This window comes from Hirundo rustica, chromosome 3 (genome assembly GCF_015227805.2).
Source record: "Hirundo rustica isolate bHirRus1 chromosome 3, bHirRus1.pri.v3, whole genome shotgun sequence".
NCBI lineage: Eukaryota > Metazoa > Chordata > Aves > Passeriformes > Hirundinidae > Hirundo > Hirundo rustica.
Window position 1 is genome coordinate 27,231,832 of NC_053452.1, and position 14,799 is coordinate 27,246,630.

At 43.2% G+C, this 14,799-nt stretch overlaps 2 protein-coding genes across 11 annotated transcripts in view; one reads left to right on the plus strand and one right to left on the minus strand.

Annotated features, from left to right (window-relative positions):
* Window positions 1-12,653, plus strand: SLC3A1 (solute carrier family 3 member 1). Of its 2 annotated transcripts, XM_040058791.2 has the most exons (10): window positions 1-547; window positions 1,246-1,425; window positions 2,327-2,478; window positions 3,576-3,701; window positions 5,831-5,950; window positions 6,666-6,790; window positions 7,955-8,153; window positions 8,919-9,065; window positions 11,119-11,235; window positions 12,082-12,653. In XM_040058791.2, exons 1-10 carry the CDS (start codon window positions 151-153, stop codon window positions 12,520-12,522), a joined length of 2,004 nt encoding a protein of 667 aa, XP_039914725.1. In that variant the 5' UTR covers window positions 1-150; the 3' UTR covers window positions 12,523-12,653. The 2 variants fall into 2 exon arrangements, with proteins under 2 accessions (XP_039914725.1, XP_039914726.1); XM_040058792.1 differs by lacking the exons at window positions 6,666-6,790; window positions 7,955-8,153.
* PREPL (prolyl endopeptidase like) overlaps window positions 12,274-14,799 on the minus strand; it is a 19,645-nt gene continuing 17,119 nt past the window's right edge. For all 9 annotated transcript variants that reach the window (XM_040058782.2, XM_040058786.2, XM_040058785.2 and 6 more), the window contains one exon: window positions 12,274-14,130. In XM_040058782.2, coding sequence (XP_039914716.1) covers window positions 14,044-14,130 — 87 coding nt within the window. In that variant the 3' untranslated portion in view covers window positions 12,274-14,043. The remainder of the gene's footprint in view (window positions 14,131-14,799) is intronic.

A 14,799-nucleotide genomic window follows, 5' to 3' on the forward strand; every position in this document is an offset into this window, starting at 1 on the left:
CCAGTTGGTCAGGATTGATTATCAACCCAGAATACCCAGAACAGCTAATTGCACTACTTCTCATTTCACTGAACAAAGGTGCTGTGGCCAGAGTCTCCAGGACAAGACCTGTCCAGTAAAACCGTTGAGGTGGAAGCTAGGAGCTTACCTATGGAGCTGAGTGAGAAGGGAGGTATGGAGAACAATGGATTTGTTCAAAATGAGGCTTTTGAGGACAAGGAGACGGACACCGGTAGGCAAGAAGAAATGCCAGATAAGTGCAGTGTTGATGTGGACCCGATGGCCGTGGAGGAGACAGTGTTGAAGCCTTATGCTGGGATGCCAAAGGAAGTCTTGCTGCAGTTCTCCAGCCAAGCCCGCTACAGAATCACCAGGGAGATCCTCTTCTGGCTCATAATTGCTGGTTCCATTGCGCTCGTGTGCGCTACGATCGCCATCATTGCTCTCTCTCCAAAGTGCCTTGACTGGTGGCAGGCTAGTCCTATTTATCAGATCTATCCTCGTTCCTTCAAGGACAGCAACATGGATGGGAACGGGGATCTGAAAGGTGGGTCAGTTTTCATTCTTGCTGTGTAACAGTTGTGTGTGCATGAGTGTGTATAAAAACCAAAACCAGTAGAAAAGAACAGTGCGATAGACAAAGCTACCTTAATGGAGAGAAGGAAGAAAAGTTGTCAGGCGTTTACAGCAGCTCACATTGATGTGAATAAATCCAGGAGCTGCTTGCTTAAGTCTAAGCATGGAATTAGAAGGGAGGTTGAGGGATGGTGCTGAGAGCAAGCAGCAGCACAGCTGCTAACCAGAGTCAGATACCTCCACAAAGCTGAGGTCAGCCAGGAGGATGAGTGGTGCTGAGCACCCAGTCATGTTTAGTGGCTGCTCTTCCTAAGGAAAACTAAAGCTGACAGAGAGGAGAAAGATATGTTTCTTCTTGTTTTCTTCATGGTCTGGGTGTTATCACCTCCTAAGAATGAGTGGAAATGGGGCACCTGGTAGGAAGGAAGCAATGCCACTTATCAGTTGCTGAGCTGAGACTGCCCTGCAGAAAGGGAAGGCTCAACACCACAATGGACAATGCATTTCTAAACAAGAAGTGATAGCCACACTGTACAGAAATGACAAGTGAAGGGCAGAAACTGTTTCTGTAGTTGCATACCACAGTAAAATGTCAGGAAGATAAAGAGACCTGTATATGAACAAAAGTATTTTTTCCTGAACAGATGATGTCCTTTTCTTTTTAAATAGGTATCCAAGAAAAACTGGACCATATTACATATCTGAATATCAAAACCGTCTGGATCACCTCTTTCTTTAAGTCCCCTTTAAAAGACCTTGGATATGGAGCTGAAGACTTCTATGACATTGATCCCATTTTTGGATCCATGAGAGATTTTGAGAATCTGATTGCAGCCATACATGACAAAGGTAAGCTGCACCTCCAAGCAAAGTAGCTCTATTAAAAAGATAGACCTTCCAGAGACTTCACTTTGTGCACCTGGCAGTCCCCCCATGGTGGCATTGAGCAGGAGCAGATGGAAATGCCACCAAAGGGTGCAAGGAATGTGAGCTCCATGATTGCTGTTTCTGCCCTTTGGCTCTGGGGCAGTGCTGAAAAGGGCACAGGGAGCTACAGCAGCCACACAGGGCAGCTGCATGTCCTCTGCAAGGAGGATGCTTGTGGGTGGCGGACTGGCACCCATCCACAGGCTCCCTGAAGCCTGTCTTAGGGGCATTGCAAGGCTGGGATCAAGGTGAGGTGCAGTTCTGTCTGACTGAACAGGAGGGAACACACACTTCCTTCCTGCCCTTGCTTCCTTGCTTTGGTGCGTTTATGCCTCAGACCAAATGTTTGCTCAGGTGTTTCTTACAGCTGTTGAGCTGAACAGAAAAGTGGTTTGCCAGTGTGAAAGTATTTGAGGTTTCAATAAAATGTCTGATCTTTAGGAAGGGTGATGAAGAATGTGTATTCACTGATGCTAGACTGGTGAAGCGCCTTTCTCACCTGGGAGGTGCAAGACAGATGATGAAGTCAGTGAAAGTGGTTCATAACAGCAGAAATCTGTTCTGATTTTTTTTTCCTCACCCTTCTTTCCCTCCCGAGATGTGTTCCAGCTACTTGCAAACGCCAATCAGGTCTAACTGTTTTGATAGCCTGGCACTTTTTGTGGGTATTTTTTTTTTGCCCTCTACCAGACCTCAGGCATGGAAGAAGCCCAAATATCTCTGATACTGCATTTAGAAAAAATATGAACATTGTCTTAAAAGACAGCAGTGGAGGGGGGGTGGGGGGTGATTTTTTTAAATGTTTTTTGGTTTTATTTTTAAGGGCTAAAGGTGATAATGGATTTAATACCAAACCACACAAGCGACAAACACCGGTGGTTTCAGCTGAGCCGCAATCGGACTGGGAAGTACACGGACTACTACATCTGGCAGAACTGCACACAGGCTGGCTCAGTCATCCCTCCCAACAACTGGGTAAACACGGGAAGGGACACAGCACATCCACCCCCAGCTGGATGCCACAGAGCAAAAGCAGCTGAAACATGATTGTCCCAGTGTACACGGGGTTATAAATGACTGGTGAAAGGTATAAACTGATGTTACTACATGAGTTAGTGCAGATTAAGATTTAAACCAGGTCGGGGGGGTCACTGGAGAAGTTCTTACTTCAAGTGGAATTTTAAAAATTACTTCTGTTTCTTCACCTCAGTGTTAGATCTTCATTCATGAAACAAACAGAAACACACACACACACACACAAAAAAGGTTGTGCACTAGGTGCACAAGTTGTTCGCTCATGCCCCCTTCTGTGTATGGGTATTCTGCTCTAGAAACTGTGTGTCAGGTCCTCTGGAATCATAGATGTGGGGAAGGAAACAAAACAATGCGATCTTGGCTTCTTTTTCCTTTTTTTCTGGAAAGTGATCAGGCCACAAAGTGTGTTGCCTGTTTCAAATAGATTTATTTTAGATTTGAACTGGTGGGTGCATGATTAGGAACTTGTATATTCTAAAAACTGAAGGTGGATTTAATACTTTGTACCAATTTGTATAATTTCTCTTTCAACTTAAGAGTCTTAAGAACCATCTTAGCTTTCGGACTCTTTCACCATCAGAGGTAGTGATAAACTTTAACATTTTTAACCTGCTGACTGTTGTTGGCCTTTCAAGGGGATAATACTAAATTGCAGAAGGCTCTAAGTTAACTAAGGCTATTTTTAATAAGTTTTAGGAGAAGCAATTCCAAAATATTCCCACCCATGTTTTCCCCTCTATTCCAGATTAATTCCCAATGAAAGTTAACTTAATTAAAAAATCTTCAAAATCCACAACACTGAACAAGAAACACATGTGGCAAAGCACAACTAAAGGGAGAGCAATTGGTGGCAAAAAGAAATGAAAATTATCAGTACCAAAATCTGTTCAAAATGTAGTCCACTGATAAGGCATTTTGTGCCTTTTTTTTTTTTTTTTTTTTTTTTTTTTTTTAAATTCCCCACAATTTAACGTAGCAAAGCAGGAAATGTTTGTTGAGTTAGTAGTTGTGATCGTCTCTCTCCCTTGGCTGGGCAGGTGAGTGTCTTCGGGGGCTCCAGCTGGCAGTTTGACGACGTGAGAAGCCAATGTTACTTCCATCAGTTTGGGAAGGAGCAGCCAGACCTAAATTTTCGCAACCCTGCCGTGCAACAAGAAATCCGTGTAAGCGTGAAACCGCTGCTGCTGAGCCCACAGCAGAAGCAGCTCTTGCGCTGAAGCCTGTGCAGAGCTGATTTCTCAAGTGCAGGGAAGTTTTTATCTCTGTTAATTGGCCGGTCAGATGGAGGGATGGCACCTTGTTTGGCAGAGAGATGTTTGAAAGCAGAGGCAATGCTGGTTTGAATTACAAGGAATGCCTGGGCTTGTGGATAACGGGGAGATAGTGAGTTTCGGTCTGTCTGCGTGTCTGGTGACTTTCCAGGGGGAAAATGAGTGTTTTCCCAGTGAGAGTGGTGGTGATGGTGCTGCTCAGAGGGCATCTCATTCCTGTCTGCCCTGTTTCCTAGCAGACAGTGTGGAATTCATTAAAATATGGGGATGTAGGCCTGGATATGGGGAGCCTGACAACTGCTGCTTCTTTTTTCCCCTTTCTGTATAAGTTAGCCCTCAGCAGATAGCACGGCTGCTTCGTGTGTTTAATTGATTCCTTAAGCGTTTGCTGCTTTGTGCTGTTGGGTTGTGGTGCATTTCTTTGGCACTGGTTTACTGTTCTCTGTGGGACCTCTCCCCTCACCACTGGGCACTGCATGAGCTTGAAGGAACAAAACACTCCTGGTCTTACCTTTTAACTCAAGCATGCAATGACACTGCTTTTCAGACTGGTCCTTGAAGAACTCTGCCAGGAACCTCTCCGTGTCTTGATACTTCCCTTAATGCCACGTCTTGCCAATTGCACCTTTTTTTTTACCCCCCATAGCCCTGCACATGCTTTTTAATGATCCTGGCTAATTACTTTTTAAAAATGGTAGCTGGATTATTGAAACTCCAGTAGCAAAGAGATGCTGCATTTCCTATAATAGACTGAAAGCTGGGAAGTTTGTCCTGGTAACACCAACCTTTGGTAAATGTTACATGAACATCATGTTAAAGAATAATTTTTGTCTAGTGTTTTAATTCAAAATCCTGTTCCAGAAGGCTGGGAGGACTGAGCAGGAAGCAAAAGGACTTTTGCAGAGAAGCTCAAGTCTTTGGCTCAGCAGCACAAGGGCACCCAAGGACAGCCAAAGTCACGTTATGGCTTTCATGTGTACATAGGTGTAGATGGGTGCTAATGAGAGCCACAGTGCCCGATGTTTGCAGTGCAGGCATGAACACTTTTAGGTAGATTCAGTGTTGGACACACAACGTAATGGGAGCTGCTGCTTTCAGAATGGTGCAACGAGAAAGTGCAGCTCAGTGAGGCAGTCTTTATTTGCCAAACAAAAATCTGTACAGCTTGAGTATGAACTAACTCTACTGCAGCCTGTTGAGACAAGTGTACCTCATATGTTTTAAAAAGGCAAGTCAATAGACATCTTCTAAAAAAATATAAAAAAAGACCTTTTTCCTCAGCTGAAGACAAGTATCACAACTAAAAGGACATTTGCAGAAACCACTAAGAGCAACTGAACTTTGGAGGTTTTTTTGTTAAAACTAGGGCAATTAATACTGTAGTAATATGGTTAGTGAAGTCGGGTACAGTTTTACTAAAAGTGGCTGATATTGGAATTTGATAATGAAATTTCAAATCAATAGCATTTGTAATTGTTGGATAATAACTTCTCATGTTCCTGCAAATCAACAATTAAGTCTGAAAAAAAAAAAAAAATCAGTCAAATAAGAGAGAACAAATGTTTTAAGAGCTCTATTGTGTAAAAGAAAATTGGTGGCACAAGGTTTGTGCAGAACAACGTATTCTTGCATATTTGAATCAATGTGTTTTAATTGTGTGCAGCCATGAGGAGCATTCATCAACATCACTTAGCATAAGCCCAATTGTGTTGATGGGTGGATTAGAAATCTCTTTTAGTGAGTCATGCCCTGGCTTTGGTCTCCTGAATTATGGCAGAAGTTAGAGACCAGTCTTTTTCTTTTTTTGTATGAATGAAGTAGTAAGACACACCATATTTAGCTATTAATTTGACCTTAGATCAACATGAGTTACTTTAGCTTCTAGAAAAACTTGAAGTACAAATCAAAAACTGAATTGTTATGTATTAACACCTCCTTACAAGTTTAGTTTTCTTTTTAAGAGTATACTATTTTAAATGGGGTGGGCTCACTCGGAGTTTTCAATTTTTGCTTTTATCTAGGATATTATAAAATTTTGGCTCGGCAAAGGAGTTGATGGATTTAGTTTCGGCACTGTTAAATTTCTCTTAGAAGCAACACATCTCCGAGATGAGCCTCCAGTGAACAAGTCTCAGAATGAAGTAATGTATATGTTCTGCCTTTGCCTTCTTTCCTGCATTTCCTACAGAGACAAGAATGCCTGGTTTGGCTCTTTTGGGTCTTAACTGTGGCTGTAGGAAAATCCGGTCAGTCTTGGAAGGTGGGTGGGTCCTGGGCACTCTGCACAAACAGCACTCACCACAAAGAAGCCCCAGTAAGAACTGGAGCATAACCAAAAACCACGTGTCAGCATGAGAGGCGACCAGACACATTCACTGTTGTTTATGTTACCTGCTTTTGCTCCGAGAGTGAAGTTGGTGATGTGCCCAGGTAGTGCCAGCGCTAAGACACTGTTCTCCTATGGAGCTGGGGATCACAGACAGCTGGCCAGCTCCAAGGTGGTGGTGCTGGTGTTGTGTTACTCTATCAAGGCACTGTCCATCTTTCCAGCCTGGTCTGAGGCCACAGCACCTGCTGTGCTCGCTGCTCCAGATGGGCTCTGTTGGTCAGTGCTGTGGGGGGCTTTCCTGGCTGAAGGATGGGATCCAAAATTATCAAATTATCAGTCCTCTGCTACTCCAGCATATCCCTCAAGTGCAGTTCAGCTCTGTGCTGTTAAGTGTTATTATGCTGAATTAATTTCAGCAAAAATTCATGAACTGGTGCAATGTCTCAGGAAAGAATGAGAAGAATTTGGAGAACTGTGAAACCTAAACCACTGGTGAACTAATGTGAAGTACTGTACCCCACTTTAAGGCGACCATCACAGCCTATTCCCAGCTGTACCACGACTACACCACCACGCAGGTTGGTTTGCATGACATCATCCGCAGCTTCCGTCACACCATGGATGAGTTCAGCAGGGAGCCTGGCAGATACAGGTAACCAGCACAGCTGACCAGCTTCTTCTAATATTCATCTCCCTCTTGCTAGCAATAAAGTGGTTCTTTAATAGCATAATATGCCACAGAAATGCAAATCCTCCAGTGCAGACAGCAGTGCATAGGCTGTGCTGTGTCTTCCCCAGAGTACGCAGAGAGGAATCGGCCCTGTTAGCTCTGCTCCGTCTAGGGCCTCTATAAAGCTAAGCAGAAAAGGAAATTCTAATCACAGAGACACTAATTTATCAACCACAGCCTGATTTATTCTTTAGTTTTAACAGTGTGGTTCAAGTGAGACACACACAGAGTGTGTTAAAATCACAGAATGGTTGATTTTGGAAGGGACCTCCTGAACTTCTCTGGTCCAAACCCCCTGCTTTTTCGGGCCACCTGGAACCAATTGCCCAGGAACTTGTCCAGATGATTTTTGCACATTTCCAGTAATCGAGACTACAGCCTCCCTGGAGAACCAGTGCCAGGGTTCAGTCACCCTGACTGGTGGGAGTTTCCTGATGTTCATAGGAAAACACCTTTCCTGTATTTCAGTTTGTGCCCATTGCCTCTGGCACTGGGCACCACTGAAAAGAGCCTGGCTCTGTCACCTTTGCACCCTCCCTTCAATACATGGATGAAATCCCCCTGGGGCTTCCTTTCCCCAGGCTCCACAGCCCCACCTTGCAGCCCTTCCTCCTGGGAGAGATGTTTCTGTCCCGACTGGCCCTAGTGACAGACTAAAGGGGAGGGATTACCTCCCTGCTTCTGGCAGCATTTCTCCTAATGCAGCCCAGGATGCTGTGAGCCACCTGTGAGGGCACATGGATGGCTCATGGCCAGCTTGGGGGACCCCCAGGTCCTCTTCTGGGAAAGAAGGCATGGAAATTGCTGAAATGGAGCATGTGGATGTGGATTCAAAAAGATAAAACTTCAGTCAGATACGTTAGCCTCTTGTGGATTTTTCTCCAGCAGTTTCCAACAAGTATTTCTCCTTGATTCCTTGTCTGTCTTACAAAATGTTGTTTCTCTGTATTACTCTTTTTTTTTTTTTTTTTTTTTGATGGGGAGGGGGAAGTGAACATAATATTTTGTGTCCAACCGTTTCTAGCTTTATTCTGTTCTGTGTAACCAAAAATGAGCCATAAAAGCTGTTTGTGTACTTCTTTGTAGATTTATGGGTTCTGATGATGATGAAAAGGAGGACATTGAAGCAACAATGATGTATTATGGAACAACTTTTATCCAAGAAGCAGACTTTCCCTTCAATTTCAATCTAATTAACATGGAAAAACTATCAGGCAACAGTGTTTTTGAAGCTGTCGACTTGTGGATGAAAAACATGCCTGCAGGAAAATGGCCAAACTGGGCAGTAAGGATTCCAGACCAACTTTCATAGGAGGGGCTTGTTCCTGTAGGTGACAGAAGCCCCCTCCACACACACACACACACACTGATTTCAGTGGGATCGTTAGCAGCCTGGGGCTGTGGCTGAGCTACGGTCGCCATCCTTGTGAAAACTCTCAGCTGCTGTAGTTGGAGTCCTTGGCACTGTCTGGCTCTCCTGCCCTTCAAGAACAGTTCCACTCCCCATGCAAGGATGACAGAAGGGAATTTACGATCATGCCTCTCCCTCAGTGTCTCCAGTGGCTAAACCACGAGTGAGAATGGAATTGGGATAATTATCTTTGACCATATGCTGACTCACTGCAATGGATTCTGGAACATGCCTGAGGCCAGAGCAGAGCAGGCAGTGGAGGGCAGTTAACTTAAAACATTGCTCCTCCTTTTCCTAGGAAGCATGTTTGAAATGTGCAAAGGATATTTTCAAAGCAAGAAGAGCAGTCCTCACAGAGCAGAGAAAATAGCAGAGAACACTAAGCAGGGAGAGTTGTTATTTGTCATCTCTTCTTCACTTCTGCCTCGTGCTGCTGGCAGGACTTCTGTGTACTGAATTTTTTGGCGCAGAAGTTTGTAATGGCATCAAGATAAAGATAATGGACCTCACAGCCCTGGAAGGGAAAGAAAAAAAAAAAAACCCACCCAAAACATTTACTACCTTATTAAATTAGTTAATCAGTTTCACATATTCATTAAATTTTATAATATGTGTTTAACAAAATGATGTTTTCTTCAGGTAGGAAGCCCTAACGCTGCTCGGATTTCAACTCGGATCGGGAAGGAGTACATCAATGCCATGAACATGCTGCTTTTAACCCTCCCTGGCACTCCTGTAACTTACTATGGAGAAGAAATAGGCATGGAGAACATTGCAACGGAAAACGTAAGTGAAGAGCATGTAAACTCTGGTCCTGTCGTTGTTGAGTTCCAAGTAACAGAAGATTCAAAAGCACAAGAACTTTTGTTTTATTAACCAACCTCTGTCTTTCTCACTGCTTAAATAGTTTTCTGTGTTCCTCATGGCAAGTGTCTGTACAGCAAGTGGAAATGGCCAGGCCAGAAGGCAGAACCAAGGCCTTGCCGTGTGTCTGAACTGGTAGCCTTCAGTTCTGGATGCTGATTTCTGTCTTTCTCCGCATCAGTCTTGCTTGGTTTCCAGCGGTGTCGCTGCAGCAGAAAGGACAGCAAATGCCAGCGCTGGGCCTGGCCCGGGGTTAGGAGAGGTATGCTGCAGACATGTGAGGGAAGAGGAGTTGAGCTGTCTCCTCCTCCCATGGAAGTCCCCTCATCGTTATGTCAGAGTCCATTATTTCCTGGCTGTTATTTAAAGGAAATCATGGTTCTGATTCTGTCCAAGCCACGGCTGTCGTGAGTGTGCTCAAGCTCAGAAAAAGGGATCTCTGCACGAAGAGGAGGCTGCCTGGTGGCAAGCAGAAGCGGCTTTTGGTCATCATGCATGGTCTGTCCCAAAAAGGAACAGCTCACCTCTGCCCCTCCTGACCATATTTGAGCACCATGAGAACATGGTCCTATGGCAGATGCTGCTTTCCCTGTGAAAAGCCTCTGTTAGGGAGTGAGGCAGCCTCTGGCGACGTTAGAAATGGCCCTGGCTAGCTTTGTATCAAAGGGAAAATGTTACTCGAAGCACAGGATCATCTCCAGATTTGTCTGATTCAGATGTGAGGAAGTGATTCTCTGATTAAAAAGGAAATCTCATTTCCTCTGAAAAACCCCTAGGTCAAAGTATCCCCTGCATTTTCTTGCTGCTGCTGATTACTGCTGACAGAGTGATTCTCTTAAGAAAAGTGGCTCACCCTGAGCTCCTGAGGGTTCACTCTTTTAGTGGCTACCCTGTGGCTCAGGGCTTTGGAACAAATGCAAACCCACCCTTCACTCAGTCTGGAGAGGAAGGTTCCCTGATTAATGGGTGTCTTAGGAAGATGGAGAGTATTTGCTCAGGATGACAGAGGCTTTAACCCCAGCATTTCAAACACTTCAGGAGACACTGAAAGAGGTAAAGATGAGAGGCAGTGTTACCAGTGTTGAAAACTTAGGATTTTTTTCCCCTGCTTTTCAGAATATGCTAAAAAGGAGAAACCCATTATTTATAATGTCACAAAGGAAAGTGACAATTTCTTTTGTTAGGCTGCTGCTCTGACAGATTGTATTGAAAAGTGTCCTTTATATGAAAAACAGTTTTCATGGAAAACAAACACTCCGAGTATGTGCAAAATATTTTATGCCCTCTTATATCATTAAATTTAAGTGTCAGATCTTTTGGCAGCTCTTCAGTAACAATAAGGAAGCTTTTTCAGAATTTTTCTGAATTCTTCAAAATGAGAACTTCAGACTTTTTTTATATCGACACTTTTTAATCAGCTAAAAGCCGGTTTTCAATAGTTTTGCACTTGGAAATAATAATTTTACCTTTCTAACACTAACACTCCTGTCAAAATTGTACCCCTTGCAAATGCAAGCTTGAAGAGTTCTGGGGTGAGAAGTGCAATACTTACAAAAGAACAGACACTGAACAGCAGTTACTTGTTGTTTACTGTTAGTTTAATGACATCTCTTCTAAGGACTCATTACCTCACATATTCACTCTCTGCATGTCTAGATATTTATCAGAATATCCTGACTGTCATCAGTAAACTTTTATCCAACCATCTGTTGCAAAAGATGACAACTCTAGTGAGAGTCATTTGGGAATTCCACCATTTACCCAGCAGTGCTGTATCTGAGATGCTCCCACCCCCTCCATTTCAGGAATTGTCTTGTTCTCATTTTCTCCTTAGATTTGGACCACAATTACATCCTAATTAAATTTAAACATAAACCAAAGAAAGCAATACTGAAAGGGGGATCATTTGGGAGATGTGAGAACATGCTATTGAAAGAATAATTTTTATTATGGTAATCACCACTTTATTTTCTAGGTGACCCTCCCAGAGAAATCCCCCATGCAGTGGGATGGAAAAGTTAACGCTGGTTTTACTGAAGGCAACAGCAGCTGGTTACCTGTTAACTCCAACTACCAAAGTGTAAATGTGGAAGTAGGTATCTACATGTGTGACAAACTAATTGTCTCAAAACCTTTTAATGTATCTGTTTTACTCTGGCTTCCTTTCAGTAGTGAGCATTGGCAGCAGGAACAAACTCAAGGGAAAAAAGCCAAAAAGCAACGCACTGAATCCTCACAGGTTTTATCAGAAACGGAAATCCTTTCTAATTAGTAAGTAGGCACAACAAGGAGCCTACTTCATCTACATTCATTTAAGCAGAGCAACTACAATTATGATGCTGATGGGGCAATTTGGCTCTTTAACATCCTTTTAATCCTTGCGATATTAAATTGGAAACTGGTCTCTTTTTCCCCATTTCTATTGCTATAGAAAGCACTGGCTTTGTTACAAGAACTTGACACAGAACAACTCTAACGTAAGCAGAGCGGTGAATCAAGCAGATTTTGCTGACCTACAGCACTGACCAAAATTGAGGGCAGGAAAAAAAAAAAATCTAAGATAGCAGAAATATAAAATGTGAAATAAACCCTGTGACTGCAGTAGACTCAATGAAATAGAATCAGTGTCAAGCTTGGAATGGCCGTGGCTTTCTCCTGAATCAACAGTACTGAAAGGAAGCTGTGGGAGGAAGCAATCGTGTTAGTGCCGGGGAGCTGTTAAGCTTAATAAACTCTGTCTGCCACTCCACGTGTGCCAAGGAAATGCACGAAAAAAAGCAGTTTTTCAGTGAAATTTGCAGACAGATTTGAAGAGGGATAATTGTCAGCGTGGCGTTCTGATAGGCACGTTCTCAGCAGCCTGAGTGGGTGTGAGCAGGGAGCTGGATTTGCTCCCTGCTGTGCCAAGAACTGACCCTGCTGGTGCTGACTGTTGCAGATCCAGAGCACGTGGTCCAACTCAACCCTGAGTTTGTACAGAGCGCTGACTTCGTTGCGGAACAGTGAGCTCCCCATGAATCGAGGGTGGATGTGCCTCATCTGGAGTGACACTAACGTGCTTGTGTACGTGAGGGAGCTGGATGGGTTAGACACAGTCTTCGTGATGGTGCTCAACTTCGGCCAGGAGTCGACACTAGACCTGAAGGCCATAGTTCCCAGCCTTCCTGCTGAAGCTGTAATAAGGCTCAGTACTCATTTTGGCAATACTGGTAAAGTGGTCAACACCAAACTAATTAAAACTGAGATGGGAGAAGGCCTGGTCCTGGAATATAAAACAGCAAAGCCTGTTCATACTATGGAAGCTTTTCAAGGCAAGTGTTTTGTGGCAGAAAAAGCTTGTTATTCCAAGGCCCTCAATTTGCTCTACACGAACTGTTAAGCAGAGGAGTAGAATACCTATGCTTTCATGTTAATTTAGAAGAAATTAGTTTCATGGAAATGCTAAAAATACACAGTTGTCTTTGGCTTTTAAAACTTTATTTGCGAACAAAATAAATGTCCTGAAAAATCAGATACATAATTGTCTTGTATCTGTATTTGTGATGAAAAGGAAAAAGAATGGTATAAACTCCCCCTTAGGGTCTGTGGAGAAGAAAAGTAAATGTGTTCTAAAAACCTGTCCTGTTTAAGCATGTATTTTTGGGAGGAGAGGGAACAGTTGCCTTCTGGGTGCTGACCCTGGAGGTTGTTGGGTGCTCCTGTGGAATCCCAAGTCTCTGGAATTTTACTGGAACTTTTTAGGAGTCTGCAGATTTGCACAACTTATTCCAAAGGGGTGGCCCTATATTTGCTAAAAGAGGTGAACACAAGCAAGACTAGTGTATATTGTTGTGATGTTTTACCTCTTCTCTCAAATCTAACTCTGATTATCCTCAAAGTTAGTAAGAAGAACAAAATATAGCTAATATTGAACTCGACACTCACAACTGCATTTCCACTGGATTCTCCCCCTCACTGCTGAGTTAGAATACATTTGCATTCTCTTATTTCTTTTTCTGCCCTAAAACTGAGGACTTTAGTTCAGAGGAAGCAGCTGAACCAACCTTACCAAATGTCACACTTGTACACGTGCTCCGATTTGCATTTGCTGCACCTGCAGTGGTTGATGTGGCCCTGGGTGTGCACCACACATCTCTTTCAACAAGCAATGCACAGCAGGTTTGTGCCTTGCTCAGAGGGCAGCTAAGCTGAATTGGGCTGCTTTAGTGGAGATATTATTTTTGTTTTATTCTCTGGAGATATGCTGGCATCTTCTGACATCTCCTGACACACTGATCTTGTCCTCGTGAGGAACTTTGACACCTCCTTCCTAAGATCACCGTGCCATGTAAGGTAAATGCAAGATTTTTTAATGTATTCAGATCAGAGTTCTGCTAAAATTCCCATTCTTAAGAGTGCTTTCTTTGCAGTTTGGTCGATCCCACTACATGGTCAGTCCACCACAGCTGCTGTGTAGTGAGAGAGGGCAGTAATCACCATCACCTGCATGTGGGAATTAGTTCTGGAAGCAGTGAGATTTCAATGTCAGATGCTTCAGAGGAGTTCTACTGCCTTGTGTAAGATGTGGCCTTGGACAGGAAGGCTGCCTGTGCCAAGTGTCTGTGGCTCTCCTCTGAGGCTCCACGTGCCCACTGTTGTGCTCCAGCTCTGCTCATGGAGCACTGCTCTGCTGGCTCACGTGAACAGAGCTGCTGGACAAACTCATTTCTGCTGGCAGCTGCTTCTGCACAGCCTGGCAGAGCAGGAGTCCAGTTCTCAGTCTGTATTTTTGTGAATACACCCAGCTTTGTGTGCTTGTGCCCATCAAGCAGGGATCCGAGAGGAGAGATCCTCTGGAGAAGGTGTTTGCTTTCCATACAAATCCAAATCTGACCCCAAGTTTTTTGGGTGGTCAGTGTATTTAGGAGTTATTGCAGGATTTGCTGTGATGTTGGGGGTGGCACACTTCCTCAAGTTCTCTGTTCAGAAAAGCAAGCTGTCTTGCAACCTAAAACAATGAAAATATTTTATTACAAAGTTCTTTGCACTATAAACTTGCAGGCTTTTGTGCAGCTATTCTAGTCATCTTTCTTTCCTATACTAATGCTAAGAAATACCTTGCTCTAAGACAGCATGTAGCTTTTCCTGAAAGAATTCATCTTGGGAATAACTGCCACCACCACCAAAATAACATTTTCTAGGATTTGTTGAAATTAAGATTCATAAAATTTGTATCCAACTGTCACAGTCTGAGACATCAATAAAAATATGTCTGGTCTTGGCAGTATTTTGCTTTTAACAAGCATGCTTGTATAAAGTGCAAAATCTTGAAAGCTAATTGTAATAGCTTTGATAGCACAGATCATGCATTTTAAAATGTAAAGATCCAACCCATCATGTATGTTTTACACATGGGGAAGATGGGAGTAAACAGTGTGACGGTTTTAAGCACTTAATACTCTACAGAGCAAGACTTTTCCTGCTGGAAAGATGTTTTGCACAACTTGGAACCTTTCATTCAAAGCTCTTAGCACATTACAGTGGGAATTGAACACTATTTTAAGGCTATTTCAATAATCTAGCTCTGTTACTGTCTCTTTTATATCCGTACAAGTATGTATATATATATGTATTAAAAAAATTATAATTATATATGAAGATTGCTGGGGTTTTACAT

What these genes read in the sequence shown, in the direction of transcription:
- SLC3A1 (XM_040058791.2), top strand. Translation starts at nt 151, where the DNA reads ATGGAGCTGAGTGAGAAGGGAGGTATGGAGAACAATGGATTTGTTCAA. An exon ending in TGAACAAGTCTCAGAATGAA is followed by an intron (nt 5,951 to 6,665) that starts GTAATGTATATG and finishes CCCCACTTTAAG; the next exon opens with GCGACCATCACAGCCTATTC. An exon ending in GAAAATGGCCAAACTGGGCA is followed by an intron (nt 8,154 to 8,918) that starts GTAAGGATTCCA and finishes TGTTTTCTTCAG; the next exon opens with GTAGGAAGCCCTAACGCTGC.